Here is an 18,714-nt window from a genome sequence, read left to right on the forward strand (position 1 = left end):
TGAAAGTTCTAATGCCTTCTAATACAGCCAAACATTCTAGTTGAGTGATGCCCCATTTCTTCTCAGCAGCATGAAGGGCACGGCCACCATAGCAGATGACATGTTCTTGGCCAGAAGCATCTTGTTGACCTAAGATATACCCTATGGCTGAGGTAGAGGCATCCGTTGCTAGAATGAATGGTTTATTGGGATCAGGATATGTTAAGACAGGGGCTGAAGTGAGGCATCCTTTCAATTTGTTAAGTGCCTGCTCACACTCGTCTGACCAATTAAAGGTGGCATCCTTTTGAAGCAAGTTGTACAATGGTGATGCTATGCAGGAAAAATTTGGGACAAATTTGCGGTAGTAACTTGCAAGACCCAAGAAATGTCTGATGTCATGGACATTTTTGGGAGAGGGGATGCTTTTAACAACTTCTACCTTTGATTTGTCAACTTCTACTCCATCTTTGCTGAAGACGTGGCCTAAATACGTTACTCTTTTAGCTGCAAATCTACATTTGCTTGGTTTTAAGGTAAGACCAGCTTCTTTAAGTTTGCCAAAAACGCATTTCAGATGATGTAAGTGTTCTTCAAATGGTCTGCTGTAGATTATCATATCATCCACATATATTAAAATATGTTTCCAATTCATGGCTTGAAGAGCAGAACAAATGGTTTGCTGGAAAGCTGCTGGTGCATTTTTGAGACCGAAAGGAAGACGATTGAATTCAAAAATGCCCTCTTGGGTGATGAAGGCGGATTTATGCTTTGTTTCTGGGTGAAGTGGTATCTGCCAAAATCCACTTGCACAATCAAGAACAGAGAACATCTGAGCATGTTTTTCACCAATAGCATCTATGACATCTTCCAAACGTGGAAGAGGGAAAAATATTGGTTTCGTAACCGCATTGAGCTTGCGATAATCTACCGCAAATCGATAACTGTTGTCAGATTTCTTGACCATGACTACTGGCGAATGCCATTCAGAATGACTTGGTTCTATTATGCCTGCATCTAACATTTCTTTAATTTGCTTAGCACATTCTTTTCTAACTAAAGATGACTGGCGGTAGAAGGGGAGTCTAACAGGACGGGTATGCTCTGTTTCAATCTTATGTTGATGCAGATGTGTTTTGCGTAGCTCTGACAATTCTCGTGCGAAAACAGATCTTTGAGACAACAGGAAGCACTCAAGCTGTTGCTTCTGGGTCTCTGTGAGATCTGAGTCACTCAGGTCAAAATTCAGGTTAGCACTTAGCTTTGATGGGCTAGAAGGGATTGCAGTGTTGACTGATGGATGATCTAAGATTGGCTCAGATTCCAATGTATGGACAGATGATGGGTCAATGATGGATGCTGTGGCTACTATTCGTTGACAACGAAGTGTGACAGGTTTATCAGTTGGGTTGAGAAACCTCATACATGGTTTACCCTTGGCACTTTGAATGAGACATTTGGCTCCTTGAAGTGGGAGTGCCTCTAGGCCAGGAAATGGTTCCAGTAGCAATACTCTGTTGCTCTCACAACGGGAGATTTTAACAGGAATATCAGCTTGGGAGTGGGGAGGAATCTGAACTGTTTTGCGAGGTCTAGCAAACCCTGCATTGGCATCCACCAAGCTTACGGATATTAATCCATCATGCAGGTGAACTGTACGATTTGATAGATCAATTTTGACATGGTTTGACTGGAGAAAGTCTAAACCAAGAATGATGGTATGATGTAATGATGTGAAGACATGAAAAGCCTGGGAATAAGCAGCATGGCCTATGTTAAGTTGTAGAGTGACTAAACCTAACACAGGATGGCGTTCTCCTCCTACACCAAGAATCTCTGTTAGATGAGATTTCTGAAGGTGAGACTCAGTGAGTCCTATTTTCTTCAGAAATTTCATATGAACACAGCTGATTGTTGCTCCAGTGTCTATCAATGCTGTTGTTTTGACTTGTCTGACCTTAACTTGAATGGTGTTTTTAGAAAATGGGGCTACAAGAGATACATGATGTTGTTTAGAGTTAGTAGAGGATGGGGAAGTAGGGGTAGTATGCCTAGTGGGTGGAGTTGATGGTTTGGGTTGTTTCAATGGGTGCCTGATTCTAGGTGGATCCTTGGAATCAGGCACGCGTCCCTATTGATTATCTATCTTAGACAGAAGAACCTGGTAACATACAGATGTATGGTGACCTTTCTTTCTACAAACATTGCAAATGGTATGCCGATGGGGACAGTAATTACGCTGAGAACAATACCCACCACATCCTGAGCATCTTTCTCTGTTGTTTCTGCTGGATGGTCGGAGTTGCTCTCGTCTGAGGTCACGTGGTCTGTGCTGCGACTGTGGACTGGCATAAGATGACTGATGACCTTGTCTTGAGCTGTAGTCATCAAGTCGAGGTGGTGACTGGAACCTGACTCTTTGTTGACAGTCATCATGGAGCGTCTCCTGCTGTGTAGACATTGCAGCTGCTAAAGGCTTCTGTTGGCTCTCCATTAGCGACATCACTAGTGTTGATAGTTTAGTCACCTGGTCTGTGAGGTTAGCTTGATCTGGCTGTTGGATGCTGAGGTATGATTTGGATGCTAGTTCACCCTGTTGACGCACTTCTTCCAATGTTTTGGGTTCTTTATTATAGACCCATTGTCTGACGGAAGGGCACAGACCATTCACAGCTATGGCAACTAAGATGTCGACTGGTATGGATTTACTAGAGGTGGACTGCTGTAACCTACTGATGTAATCTGATACTGATTCAGCAGGTTGCTGATTGATCGCCAATACTGACAGATCAAATTGTCCTGATGGTTGAAATCTAGTAATGAAAGCTTGTTTCAAGCTATTCCAGTCTGACTTGATATCGTCACTCAAGGCATGATGCCACTGTTTGGCTGGTCCTTCTCAAAGGAAGTTCAACATTAAACACGCTCTGTCTTGATCAGTACCTTGGAGTTTAACCCAAGTTTCTAGATCTGACCACCAGTTATTTGCATCCTGTTTACCTGTATATTTAGGAAGTTGAATATGTGACATGGCCATGCTTGTGGTTGAAGCCGTGGAGGAAATACTTTGAGTAGCTGCTGTTGAGGATGTTGTTGGTGGCGTTGATAAGGCTGTTGATACTGACGTAGATGTTGATGTTGACGTTGACGTTGGTACCGTTGATGTTGACGTTGTGTATGTTGCTGGTGATGTTGGTATTGTAGAGGTTGGCGTCTCTGATGTAGAGCTGTTGTTGATGATGACTCTGCCTGGTAACTCAGGGTTACAACGAGTCAAGACTGAAAGACTGCAGCCTCATCCTGTGTTCTGTGTTCTGCCTTTCATCAGCACCGGAAACTTTGATCTCCATCAACTGACGTAGCTTGTGTTCCGGGCCGTTTTGCCTTGTATGGGCGTGGTCCCGTTTGCTACGTCACAATGGCCAAGATAGTGGGGGAATTAACTTGGTAGAGCTGATTACTCGGCTGTCACCTTTAAAACAGAGAGAAGGCTGCTGAGTCCCTTGAAGTCTTTATTCGTGGCAGAGTCTAATTTCATATATAGAGAGATATTTAAACAATATTACATTACAAGATAGATGCAGTCAATGACTTGTTACATTAAATATATAATTGACAACCATACATGAGTTGATAGCGACTGGTTTAAACTTTCTTAACAGGACTGTTCTAATAAATAAGGTACAAAAACGAATTGTGAATAATAAGCGACTGGGAGGTATTTCATGTTATTCTAGCTATGACATTTCATACAGGAACTGTTAACATTTACATTTACGGCATTCTAGCGTTACTCGTGTATTTACATACAAATGTATTTAACATATTGTATAATTTCAATGCCGTAAATGCTTAACCAAATGATAGACGTAGCATGGCCAATATTCGTATGAGACGGTATTTACGTGAGACTACCCGCGGGTATTTACCACAATGTACTCTTTCTCATGCTATGTAATGTACGGCTTTATCTATCACTTGGCCTATCAACAGTTAATGTACAAGTGAACTAATCTACTGACATCTGTATAAACACACACATACAATTTAACATTCAAGTTGCTTTGCGGTATAACGAATGACATATAACTTATTCTTAAATATTACAAACCATGGTAAATATAAAGTTGCTTGCACATGATATAATATAAGTTAAAGGCAAGGAGAATTGAACAAGAAAATAATGTTGTCTTACCTTTAAAACAGAGAGAAGGCTGCTGAGTCCCTTGAAGTCTTTATTCGTGGCAGAGTGAAGTGTCTGCCACTGGACTCCGTATATATAGGGACTCAGGCCTTCTGTAGAATGCGTTAGTTACCTAATATTGAAACTATGACATAAATCTGCTACATGCGTGGCGTATTAATTACACTTATTCGACAGTTACAGAGCACACTGACCGCGTAATATCCTTTGTATTCCACCTATCTGATACTAAAATGACGACGCGTCCGGCCATACACAGCATGTTATAGCCTGGGGCATAACCCGAGCCTGGCCACCTGGCTGAGTTAGATAATCCAGAGTCACTGGTTTGTGACGGTCAGTTACGTGCATGGCAGCTGACTAACATTATCTACAGAAATATATTTAGGTATAGCTAGTTGTAAGATAAAATATTGAGAGAAATACAAAACATATTATTGAAAAATGACCACTATAATTATGGGTTAATTATAGTGATTTTAGGACTATGACATGTGTAACAAATGTAGGCCCAAGATATCCGCGCCAACATTTTTGAAGAGTGGCAAGGAAATGTAGAAAATAGGGTGGGGCAAAGATGTTGAATGCGAAAACAATATCGGCGCACACCACACGGGCAGTCGCCATTTCACGTTTTGTCGTCATGTAGATGCAGGCCTATCATCACGGTTTGTACTCGTGTTCTTTAGGCAAATATCGCATCAATTTGCCTGACATTCAAATGCCACTGTGTTGCACAAGCGCCGGGTCAAGTAGACCAGCTGCTCTTTTTTGTTTGGTTTGTTTAACGCCGCACTCAGCAATTACAAAATGCTCCCTTGTCAATATATTCGATTCTATTTTATAAAGGATTACTGAGTATTGTAATTATGGCATTTTTTTCAGAGACATATCGTCACATGACAGAGGCTTCAAGACGAGAATAGTTGCAAAAGTTAAAACTTAAGAGTTTCGGTTTGTGTGTGTGTGTCTGTGTGTGTGTGTGGGGGGGGGGGGGGGGGGGGGGGGGACCAGTGTGTTCCATGTGGGTTTGTTTATTTGCTATAGATTCTTTTATGCAGACATTATGTTCAACTTGGGGCCATGTTCCTCGCGTCTATCCTTGATGTTTCAGTGTGTATGTTTTCCCTTAAAATCAGCGAATTGTTCTAGTCATTATTATACCTTAACTACTGGGCAGTTTGGCAAGGACTACAAGACTAGTGCCGATTTCTAACGCTGAATGAAGAAACCCTGTAGACAGTTGTCAATTTGTGTACAATGTCCTTTGACTTGTGATTAGGCCTAATCCAGATGTTGAATGAACGGTAAACGTGTTTAACACTGGTACTACACTGGTAGGGTCTGCCACACTGGTACAACACTGGTACTACACTGGTACTACACTGGTACAACACTGGTACAACACTGGTACTACACTGGTACAACACTGGTACAACACTGGTATAACACTGTACAACACTGGAACAACACACGTACAACACTGGTACAACACTGGTACAACACTTGTACAACACTGGTACTACACTGGTACTACACTGGTACAACACGGGTACTACACTGGTACAACACTGGTATAACACTGTACAACACTGGTACAACACTGGTACAACACTGGTATAACACTGTACAACACTGGTACTACACTGGTACATCACTGGTACAACACGGGTACTACACTGGTATAACACTGGTACAACACACGTACAACACTGGTACTACACTGGTAGGGCCTGTCACACTGGTACAACACTGGTACTACACTGGTACAACACTGGTACTACACTGGTACAACACTGGTACAACACTGGTACAACACTGGTACTACACTGGTACTACACTGGTACAACACTGGTACATCACTGGTACTACACTGGTACAACACTGGTACAACACTGGTATAACACTGTACAACACTGGAACAACACACGTACAACACTGGTACAACACTGGTACAACACTTGTACAACACTGGTACTACACTGGTACTACACTGGTACAACACGGGTACTACACTGGTACAACACTGGTACAACACTGGTACTACACTGGTACATCACTGGTACAACACGGGTACTACACTGGTATAACACTGGTACAACACACGTACAACACTGGTACTACACTGGTAGGGCCTGTCACACTGGTACAACACTGGTACTACACTGGTACAACACTGGTACTACACTGGTACAACACTGGTACAACACTGGTACAACACTGGTATAACACTGTACAACACTGGTACAACACTGGTACTACACTGGTACAACACTGGTACAACACTGGTACAACACTGGTACTACACTGGTACAACACTGGTATAACACTGTACAACACTGGTACAACACACGTACAACACTGGTACTACACTGGTACTACACAGGTATAACACTGTACAACACTGGTACAACACTGGTACAACACTGGTACTACACAGGTACAACACTGGTACAACACTGGTACTACACTGGTAAAACACTGGTACAACACTGGTACTACACTGGTAAAACACTGGTACTACACTGGTACAACACTGGTACTACACTGGTACAACACTGGTACAACACTGGTACTACACTGGTACAACACTGGTACAACACTGGTACTACACTGGTACAACACTGGTACTACACAGGTACAACACTGGTACAACACTGGTACTACACTGGTACAACACTGGTACTACACTGGTAAAACACTGGTACTACACTGGTACAACACTGGTACTACACAGGTACAACACTGGTACAACACTGGTACTACACTGGTACAACACTGGTACTACACTGGTAAAACACTGGTACTACACTGGTACAACACTGGTACTACACTGGTACAACACTGGTACAACACTGGTACTACACTGGTAAAACACTGGCACTACACTGGTACAACACTGGTACTACACTGGTACAACACTGGTACTACACTGGTACAACACTGGTACAACACTGGTACTACACTGGTACAACACTGGCACTACACTGGTACTACACTGGTACAACACTGGTACCACACTGGTACTACACTGGTACTACACTGGTGCAACACTGTACAACACACGTACAATACACGTACAACACACGTACAACACTGGTACAACACTGGTACAACACTGGTACTACACTGGTACAACACTGGTACAACACTGGTACTACACTGGTACTACACTGGTGCTACACTGGTGCAACACTGTACAACACACGTACAATACACGTACAACACACGTACAACACACGTACAACACTGGTACTACACTGGTACAACACTAGTACAACACTGGTACTACACTGGTACTACACAGGTATAACACTGTACAACACTGGTACAACACTGGTACAACACTGGTACTACACAGGTACAACACTGGTACAACACTGGTACTACACTGGTAAAACACTGGTACAACACTGGTACTACACTGGTAAAACACTGGTACTACACTGGTAAAACACTGGTACTACACTGGTACAACACTGGTACTACACTGGTACAACACTGGTACAACACTGGTACTACACTGGTACAACACTGGTACAACACTGGTACTACACTGGTACAACACTGGTACTACACAGGTACAACACTGGTACAACACTGGTACTACACTGGTACAACACTGGTACTACACTGGTAAAACACTGGTACAACACTGGTACAACACTGGTACTACACAGGTACAACACTGGTACAACACTGGTACTACACTGGTACAACACTGGTACTACACAGGTACAACACTGGTACAACACTGGTACTACACTGGTACAACACTGGTACAACACTGGTACTACACTGGTAAAACACTGGTACTACACTGGTAAAACACTGGTACTACACTGGTACTACACTGGTACTACACTGGTACAACACTGGTACAACACTGGTACTACACTGGTACTACACTGGTACGACACTGGTACTACACTGGTACAACACTGGTACAACACTGGTACTACACTGGTACAACACTGGTACAACACTGGTACTACACTGGTACTACACTGGTACAACACTGGTACTACACTGGTACAACACTGGTACAACACTGGTACTACACTGGTAAAACACTGGCACTACACTGGTACAACACTGGTACTACACTGGTACAACACTGGTACTACACTGGTACAACACTGGTACAACACTGGTACTACACTGGTACAGCACTGGCACTACACTGGTACTACACTGGTACAACACTGGTACCACACTGGTACTACACTGGTACTACACTGGTGCAACACTGTACAACACACGTACAATACACGTACAACACACGTACAACACTGGTACAACACTGGTACAACACTGGTACTACACTGGTACAACACTGGTACAACACTGGTACTACACTGGTACTACACTGGTGCTACACTGGTGCAACACTGTACAACACACGTACAATACACGTACAACACACGTACAACACACGTACAACACTGGTACAACACTGGTACAACACTGGTACTACACTGGTACAACACTGGTACTACACAGGTACAACACTGGTACTACACTGGTACTACACTGGTACAACACTGGTACTACACTGGTACAACACTGGTACAACACTGGTACAACACTGGTACAACACTGGTACTACACTGGTACTACACTGGTACTACACTGGTACAACACTGGTACTACACAGGTAGGGCCTGCCACACTGGTACAACACTGGTACTACACTGGTACAGCACTGGTACAACACTGGTACAACACTGGTACTACACTGGTACAACACTGGTACTACACTGGTACTACACTGGTACTACACTGGTACTACACTGGTACAACACTGGTTCTACACAGGTACAACACTGGTACTACACTGGTACAACACTGGTACTACACGGGTACAACACTGGTACTACACTGGTACAACACTGGTACTACACTGGTACAACACTGGTACTACACTGGTACTACACTGGTACTACACTGGTACAACACTGGTACTACACTGGTACAACACTGGTACAACACTGGTACTACACTGGTACAACACTGGTACTACACTGGTACTACACTGGTACAACACTGGTATAACACTGGTACGGCACTGGTACTACACTGGTACAACACTGGTACTACACTGGTACAACACTGGTACTACACTGGTAGGGCCTGCCACAATGAAGGGCGTCATGTCCTTCTGCCTTCTGGTAATAGAAAATAACGGTGTGCATTGATTCTCACAGACATGAATACATGATTAGATATATTATCTGAATACATGGACGCGGCAATGAAATAACAAACAAATATATAGCAATTCACCTGTATTTATGAAGGTTTACTTTTCACATATTAGTCATGTGCAGACATTATGTGATTTTGCTTTCCATGTAGTAAAAATAATGTTCACTACAAATATATATTTACTGTAATCATTTTTATCAAAGAGAGGCTTTGTATCTCAACAAGTTCGTATAAAGGCAGTGTACAGCATAACACTTAGATTCAAACATAAGAAATAGGATTCAACAATTGTTTTATGTTATGATGTAGAAAGACACATGGGGTAGATGAGCAACTATCTAGGTGTGTGTTGATGTATAAAGACACACGGGGTAGATGAGCAACTATCTAGGTGTGTGTTGATGTATGAAGACACACGGGGCAGATGAGCAACAATCTTGATGTGTGTTGATGTATAAAGACACACGGGGTAGATGAGCAACAATCTCGGGGTGTGTTGATGTATAAAGACCCATGGGGTAGATGAGCAACTATCTAGGTGTGTGTTGTGCATAAAGACACATGGGGTAGATGAGCAACTATCTAGGTGTGTGTTGTACGGGGGGTATTTCCAGGATTGTAAACTAAGACTGATTTGGGAACAAATCGTTATTTAGTTAAAAATTGGGATATTTTTAAGTTCTTAGTTTCTTCCAGAGTTTTTTAACGGTGTATTAAGATTGTAGCATCAGTGTAATAATATAAAACAAGCATTAAAACTCTTCCTACTCCTGTTATCAGTGAAATACAGGATGACCCCACAAAGCCATACAATTAATTAGACTAACATGATTTGGGAAAGTTTTTATTCTGATTTGGGAATGTTTACTGATATTTGCTGCCGAATATAGGCTTCAGAGCAGATCCATACTTATAAATCTCTGTGTTACTGTGTATTATGTCATTTATAGTGATTAACTAATCACTGAGCTACCTGATATGTATGCCTCTTCTACAAATGTGTTTAAATCGTATTCATGAGTGAACATTGTAATTGGCAAAATATTTGTTAAATGACAATAAGTTGTCTGAGGCCAGTTTTTATAATGTTTATCATATGCTATACGTAGTTTTCTGACCACCATATTCTGTTGCAGCCTCAAGTTATCCGAGTCAGGATCTGAGCCGGAGGGAGAGAGTGCCATTTGTCCCATTGACCACACAAGAGTCTCATCTACACGGTAGGTGGGAGAACCCAGTATGTGGTAGACAGTGTCATTGTCCAACTCTGTATGATATTTGGTCAGATCATCATATCAGCTAGAAAGCTTAGATTCTACTCTGCAAATGTTCTATAAACAGTCTCTAAAGGTTGATGCATGTATTCTCTTATTATCCTATTAATTTCAAACAATGTCATCTACCATCATAAATCTCAATCAAACAAGCAGGTGAATAGACACATAGGTTAGATGAACAACAATCTTTACTTGTGTTGTATATTTATTTGAGTCATTAAATGTATTTGACAATCACTGAACTACTTTCTATTTACACTTCTGCTATTATAAACGTATTTTAAATCTAGTTCTGTAGTAAACGTTTCACAAGCCATCAAACTGGTCGAATACGAATAAATTGTCTGTGACCAATATCAATAATGCCTATGTGCTATATATAGTTTTCTGAAAACCATATTCTGTGTTTCAGCCTCGAGTGACCCGAGTCAGGATCCAAGCCAAAACGAGAGGGATCCACTGCTCTCCCTTGCTTCACACGGTACGTGGGAGAACCCAGCAGGCGGAAATCTCAGTCCTAACCCTTCATACATACAGTGTATTCAATGAACAAGCTTATGTACAGCAATGTTATAATACATATCATATTATCTTAATCATTTCAAACAGCAATTGCACTGACCGTGTCTGACTATCATCCTTTAAAACTCAGTCCACCACCCCAGCCATACACAGCATAGTGTTACAACTACTGGATGTAGAAGAAAGCACTTGAACAGATGTCACGTAAATAGATTATTCTTAGTTCAATACATAAACCACTCCGCTCATCGTTATAGTGTTGTCATCCATACAGGAAGTGGTTCATCATGTATCGATGTTCCTGTCACGTATCAACACGCGGGGTAGATAGCATTTAGATTTGTGTTGTATATTTATGAGAGTCATTTAGTTTATTTGACAATCACTACAGTACTATATATTTATAGTTTCAGCCTCGAGTGACCCGAGTGAGGATCACAGCCAGACCGAGAGGGTTCCACTGCTCTCCACTGCTTCACACGGTAGGTGGGAGAAGCCAACAGGCAGAAAGCTCACACCTAACCTTTCACTGAAACAGTGTATTCAATGAAAATGCTGATATAAAGCACTGTAATTATACATATAATATTATCTGAATAATTTCAAACAGCAATTATACTGACAGTGTTTGACTTCATCTTATAAAGCTCAGCCCACAAACGTTAACACTCCCCAGCCATACACAGAATACAGCTACAGCTACTGGATGTAGAAGAAAGCATTTTTAAATATGTCGCATAAATCGATTATACTTAGTTCAATACATAAACCTTGTCCTTAGTATGTTGTTGTCATCCATATAGGAAGTGGTTAATGATGTATCGATGTTCATGTCGCGTATCAACACTTTGAGTTTACTTTGTGTCACAGCGACTTCATCACAAGTAGACGGCGACCTCTTCTACGCCAGCGCGGACGGGGACCTGGAGGAGGTGAGGCGGATCCTATCTGAGGGTGATGTCAACATCAACTTTAGAGTGTGGAGCAGGACACCGGTGATGGCGGCAGCACTGGGGGGACACGGAGAGGTTGTGGAGCTCCTGCAGAGTAAAGGCGCTGGTGTGTCACTGGTGGACAATGGCGGTAACAACACCCTTCACTTGGCCTGTGTGAGTGGAAACTTGGTGACGGTGAAGTTTGTCCTGTCTCTAAACGTGTTGGACATCAACAGTAGAGGAGTTGGGAAAAGGACACCGGTGATGTGGGCAGCATTGATGGGACACAGTGAAGTGGTGAAGCTCCTTATGAATGAAGGGGCTGATGTGTCAGTGGTGGACGATGTCGGTGACAACATCCTTCACTGGGCCTGTGTCAGAACAACAACGGGAGTACAGCCGATTGACATGGTGAGATCCAGGGGACATCAGAGACTGGTGGATCTCCTGGTGTCCCGCGGCGCTCAGTGACGTCAGTGTCGTGTTTGTGTAGACGTTGGACATGTGTTGTGCCGTTCATGTCGTCGTGTTATATATTTCCGGATTAGGTGAGAATGTTTGTTGTGTTTTTGGAGAAATAAAACTTGTTAAAAATCTGTCCATATATTTTGTCATTTGTTGTGTTATGAACACGCATGATCAGGTAAGAAAATTAACTGTGAGTAGATATAGATGATGTGTGATTATTGTGTAAACACCTTATCTTGTAATATAATTAGTCAGTGTTAATTGTGTGTAATGAGTGTACAATTAATCGTGAAAGAGACAAAAACTGTTTGTTTATATCTCACTGCACCAGGTGACTTCAGATAGAGTTAAGGTTGTGGATGTGGCGGCAAAGGCATCACACTGTCGATGACGTCACTGCATTGCGGCCAAGGCCTTGCATCAAAGTGGCAACACAGGGCGGCACAATGCAAAAAGGCTTTATGACATTTGCATACAACACATGGACTATGTGGTAGATATAATTTAACAAACGGCAGATATATACACTCTTCAAAAAAGATAATCACAGGTACATTTTTAGCAAATTTATTGTACCTAATAAAGTCGATATATTTCATTTAATGAAAGATACAATAGATACAAATATGAAATATTGGAGCTCGATAGTCACATGTTGTCGTTGTACAAAGGCATTGAAAAATGTTTATTGTCATATCACATAAGGCCACAAGGTTGCGCTGACCTCAGTATCTTGTCTGACAGCCCCGGGTAGCAGTCACGGCTCTGCATCCCTCGGCACTGACTTGATAAGTGTACGAATTCTGTCCTGCGGAATTCTGCACCATTCTGCCTGAATTGCGTTGGCCAGTTGTGGGAGTGTCTGTGGCGTGTTCTGACGTTGACTTACACATTGATCGAGTTCATCCCAGAGGTGTTCGATTGGTTTGAGATCTGGAGATCTCGACGTCCAGGACAAGACGTTGGTGTTGGCATTATGAAGGTAGTCTACCGTGACGAGACCTGTGTGCGGTGGAGCGTTGTCCCGTTGAAACAGCGCTCTCTGGCAATCAGTGATTGGAAGAAGGTGAGGTTGAGCTCAATGTTCTCTGAACCACAACCAAGTCAGATCTCGTGGTGTATGATATGTCCCAAAATTGTCAAATTCACGTACACAATGTGGGGCAAAACGCTAATTCCGACGACGATAAACACGTTGTCTTCCATCTCTCCAGTGAAGAAGAAAATCGTGATTCGTGAAACACTCGTCTCCAATTTCAAAGCTGTAATGTATGACACCAACGCAAGCATCACTGTCGATGGATCTGTTGCAAAACAGGATGATAACTGGTCTTCCAGGTCGTATTCAGCCTCGCGAAGATGGTTTCTGGCACTCTGGTCAGATATCCTCCTCGAACCAGGGATGCGTCATGCAGTGTCTGTAGCTGTGGAATTGCGATGACGTAGGTGGAACAGTCGAATGTAGCGATCCTGTGCAAGGGTGGTAACTCTTGGTTGGCCAGTTCTTGGAAGGTCTGCAGTGTAATTGAATTGTATGTATGGGTCCAAAAGGCGGTAAATGGTGTTGTGGTGGACGTTGATGAGGCGTGAAACAGAATAATGCGATTCCCCTCTTTGGATACGTCCTATGGCGATGTTTCGATCGGCAGCGTTATTGGCTGATGCTTGCTTTTTTATAGTCATTCCCACGAGCTGCGAATGCCATAACTTGCACGTGCATTTTGCTTTACTGTTTACTCCATGACATTTTTTAACAGGTGTGAAAACAATGCCGTTTAGGACGTTGCAAATCGACAATGCCTGCCTTTTGAAGCACCGTTTGTCGAATATCAGGCCACAAACATTTTCCAATAACATATATCCAATTAATATACCGAATGTTTTGTGTACACAGGTTTAATGAACTACATACTACCTGTGCGTTTCTTGTTTTAAAGAGTGTACATCCTTTTAAATAAAGGCGGCAAAACCCTTTCCATATTGATAAGAAATCTCTGCCCTAAACAGAGTCGATTGTATGAGTCTGACTATATCATGAGCATGTATTTATCCCACATGGTGCCTGACCGTCAGTCGCGGTTTCAAAAACGTACACATTGTATCAAAAGTGTAACAACGTTCTTATTTTTTCACACAGTGTAACCACACTGGATAACTTTCAGCTAGAGTCTAGAGTTGATTGTCTTTACTACAGTATTAAAATTCAGAAAATCTCAACGGTATATATACTGCCTCGCCATCAATGAGAGTGACGGTATTCTAACTTTGCTATTTTTGTTACATTTACTGTAATATTGAAGCACCCGAACGTTGCAAGTAAAGTCCAGCAAGCCCCCTTGTTTGAAATCTAGATCTCCCCTCAATCATATCATTGTAAGGTACATCCTAACGATGATAGACATATGACATTTATGCCAAAGTAAACATTCACTGAGAACTGTCTGTGAGTTGAATTTACGGATAAAAAATCCTGTTGAAATTGTCAGTGTTTCTTTTTTTTTAAACAAAATTTATAAAAGTGGTCGTGATTAGCTCATGCCCAGACTGTTTCAAAGATTATGTTACAATACGAACGACAGCTTGGATGATATATCTTGATGGAAATCCGGTTTTGTCAATAGATATTTCAGTGTCCTTGCTTTTTCATTATTGATAAAAAACATCATCGTGGTGATTGACATCAGACATTTTCAAAGGAAAAAATTTAAAAAATGGCTAAACAGACTAAACAATCCTCAAGTTGATATCGCTCAATATCGGACATCATGATCATTTCTTAATAATTAACAAGATTACACTAACATACTATCACCCAATAGTAAGTTTATGTAGATTTGATCAAAATTGTTGAAACGTTTCTAGTTGCAGCAAAATTATTTAACAAACCTATTTTCGATCACACGTAACTCGAGCGCCATGTCAGACAAGCATTGGTTGAGCAATCATGCAGACCACTTAATTATATTTCGGATGTCATTATTCATTGTAAATGGTTTAAACCTAATTTATTTAAATTTTGATCCGTGAATTTGAAAGCACAAGAGGTGTAGAGTAGGCTACGAGTAGATTTCATACAAGGAAACGATAATAATCGCAGGTGAAATGAGGAAGTAATATCTACAAAGAAAATGAAAATTACGAAAATCTGAAGGACCTGGATAAAGTTTGCTTTCCTAATATGTGTTTTCTTTTATAAATGCAAATGTATTTACACCTTGATTTATACATGTATACTTTAAGACATCCGTATATTTCAAGTAAAGTTTAAATTAGATAATGATCGTAGATCAATGAAACTGATGGAATTATTTGGCATAAGAGGGAAAGCAGAATATGAAACTGAATTAAAAAATAAAACGAACAAAGTCTTTAATATAAATGGCTTTCAGCAATTATACTGGTGGAAATAAAAGGAACATTTAGTTTCAGACACAGTAAAATGATACGCTATCATGGGTTGCCAGCCAAATACGAGTTGGAAACAATGCACACAAATACATCTCAACATTTGATTTTGAATGTGTTGAATTTGAAAACGCGCTATTGCAAACGTACTCACAGTGAAGTTAAATTTTTCCTTGTTCCCTTATTCGTTTCCATCAGTATATATCTTTCTCTTTTCATCTTTTGGCCTAGATGCAGCATGGAGGGAACATATATGACTTGAACTGAACAACAGTCTAAATAAACACAATGATGCATGCATCTTTCTCCTTGACAAGATATTATATACACAACCAAAGTGTGTACTCATAGCTGAAACAACATGACAAATCTAAGTTAAGGATTGGGATAGAATATTATGATCTAGACTTCACTGAACATCAAAAATTTGTAAATCTAAAACTAATAAGATCTAAGAATGTAGGAAATACGAACCCTATCGTGTTATGATAAGTTATTCAATTTTCAGATGCGATTTATAATATATATGTGATACACACACAGATAAAATCTATAGGAGAAATACAGCTTTTTTTATCAAAACGGGCGAGCATGTAAGACAACTTGTAGACAAGAAATCGCGACACAACGTGGATGCGAACGTGACCCGTCGATCATTATACCACGTTATTTTTAACGATCACAGTTATGTTTTGAATATTTTCGGTCAATCAGCATCATAAACAGAAAGACACTCTGCACCGTCGTTCCGCCTCTAGCGTGTAATAATGGAGTTCTAAAGGATGAAATGTTGAGAGACAGAATCGTGTGTGGAATAACATCAGATCATTTGAGAAAGTTGTTATTGTAAGAGACAGACCTGATATCAACTAAAGCTGTGACCTTGTGTAAATTCAATGAACTATCAGAAAAAAAGATAACAAGAAATCACACAGACATTATCAACGGAATTTGACTTTGTGAGTCAAACTAGCAGTGACAGTGGTGACACCATGATGACATGCATCTCAAACGTGCATTGAAGAGACATTATCCAATGAAAATGATTGAAGAAATAATGTCCAGAATGCCATCTGCAAAGCTATTCACCGAAAGGATACTTCAAAAGGGTTCTGGCAGATACCTTTGACACATGAGACTTCACTGCTTAGCACCTTTGAAACATAATTCGACAGATATCGTCACTTGCACATACCGTTTGGTATCACCTCAGCACGCACCTGTTAGGCATAACTCATCCTTAGTCTTAAGGGGCTTTAGAGGGGTTTAATCAGGATCTTACGAATATGACAAGGACTTACTGTTTTGAGACTTAGAAGGATTGGGATTAGACTAAAAGGATGCAGGTTTGGTTGTTTGCTGCGATGGAGTTAGTTCAGGAGTCTCTCGGTTTTCGTCCTTTTGGCCTTGTCTTTGGCCATTCTGCCCGTGGACATATAAAGCACTTACAGTAGCATTGGATTAGTGGTAGGTTTGAAATGAGTTTGTTGGAGTATGTCTCATCAGTTCGGGCGAGGATTTCAAAGCTTGTGAAGTTGGTGTGGATAACTTGAAGGAATCCCAGGACAAGCTTACATTATGAAATGTGAGTCCTTGCGATAAACTCTTTGGGTGTTTGTCTATCCCTGGTCCACCATTATGTGCTAGGTACCACGGTCCTTATGTGAGATACTGACTATGTTGTACAAACACCAGACCATCATAAAAAGACACAGCTTTGTCATGTCAATATGATCAGAAAGTATCATGAAAGAAATGTCACTGTACCTACCAAATGTGTTGCCTCTTGTGGATAAATTATCAAATTGCAATACTGATGCGAATTGTGATTTTGTCAAGTTTGATGGCGTTGCTGACTATGCTAGCCCTAAGCTAAACAATTCTGAAGTTTTAGCTAATAGTCAGTTGGCCACCTGAGAAAAAGAGGCTCAGTTAAGATTTTCGTTCCCACTTTTTCCCGTATACCTAAAACTTTTTATATTGTATGAAGGACGTCTCTGAACACGATTTCCTATTGGTAGAAAGGTTGTAAGTGCGTGCGTGTATATTCATTGCAAAAATGAAGGAAAAATGCATAATTTGACAACATTTTTATTAAATCATTAAACTATCCAAATTATGTTTTTGATTTCAGGTAATATGTTATCTGAATTTGGCAAACATATTGTTTCATGTAACTGTTATTCTAATTGTCAGTGAAAACAATGATAACATGATGTTTTTTACTTCATTTTCCAATCTTGTGACTAGGTAAAACACAAATTCCATTGAATTGAGACAACGAAACCGCTAAAATCTGCTTGCACCATTATGCTATCCTATACAAAATGAAAATATATCACATAGGAGCTGAGATATTGTATTGTTTACAATGTTAGCCCACCCCCCAAAAAGAATCATTTTGAGGAAAACTGCTTCTTGAGATATGGTGGTAGATCATGTTTATATAGTGGATGAGTGGGATAATTGCGACAATGCTAAAAAAACACCAAAATAGCAAAATCATGAAGAAAAATAATGTTTCAAGTTTTCCCCTGAGTGAGTGGGTTTTCAAAATCAAGATCTTATAGTTCTTCAACATGATCATGTAATATATGACTCCTGTGGTAATTGTATCCCTAACAGGGAAAACATAATAGACTGAAAGCCATTTATCCCAAAGTCAGGTTTTAATTAAGATAAACATAGTTCAAACAAAATTATAGATGAACCGCAC

The 18,714-nt window shown here is 40.7% G+C and overlaps 1 protein-coding gene across 1 annotated transcript in view; it reads left to right on the forward strand.

Moving 5' to 3' along the window:
* LOC124119968 overlaps window positions 1–18,714 on the forward strand; it is a 185,632-nt gene that overhangs the window by 88,097 nt on the left and 78,821 nt on the right. The window contains exons 8-10 of the mRNA XM_048391780.1: window positions 10,528–10,611; window positions 11,081–11,149; window positions 11,598–11,672. Coding sequence (XP_048247737.1) covers window positions 10,528–10,611; window positions 11,081–11,149; window positions 11,598–11,672 — 228 coding nt within the window. The remainder of the gene's footprint in view (window positions 1–10,527; window positions 10,612–11,080; window positions 11,150–11,597; window positions 11,673–18,714) is intronic.

The sequence above is a fragment of the Haliotis rufescens genome, unplaced genomic scaffold, assembly GCF_023055435.1.
Source record: "Haliotis rufescens isolate VD_foot unplaced genomic scaffold, xgHalRufe1.0.p SCAF_98, whole genome shotgun sequence".
Lineage (NCBI taxonomy): Eukaryota > Metazoa > Mollusca > Gastropoda > Lepetellida > Haliotidae > Haliotis > Haliotis rufescens.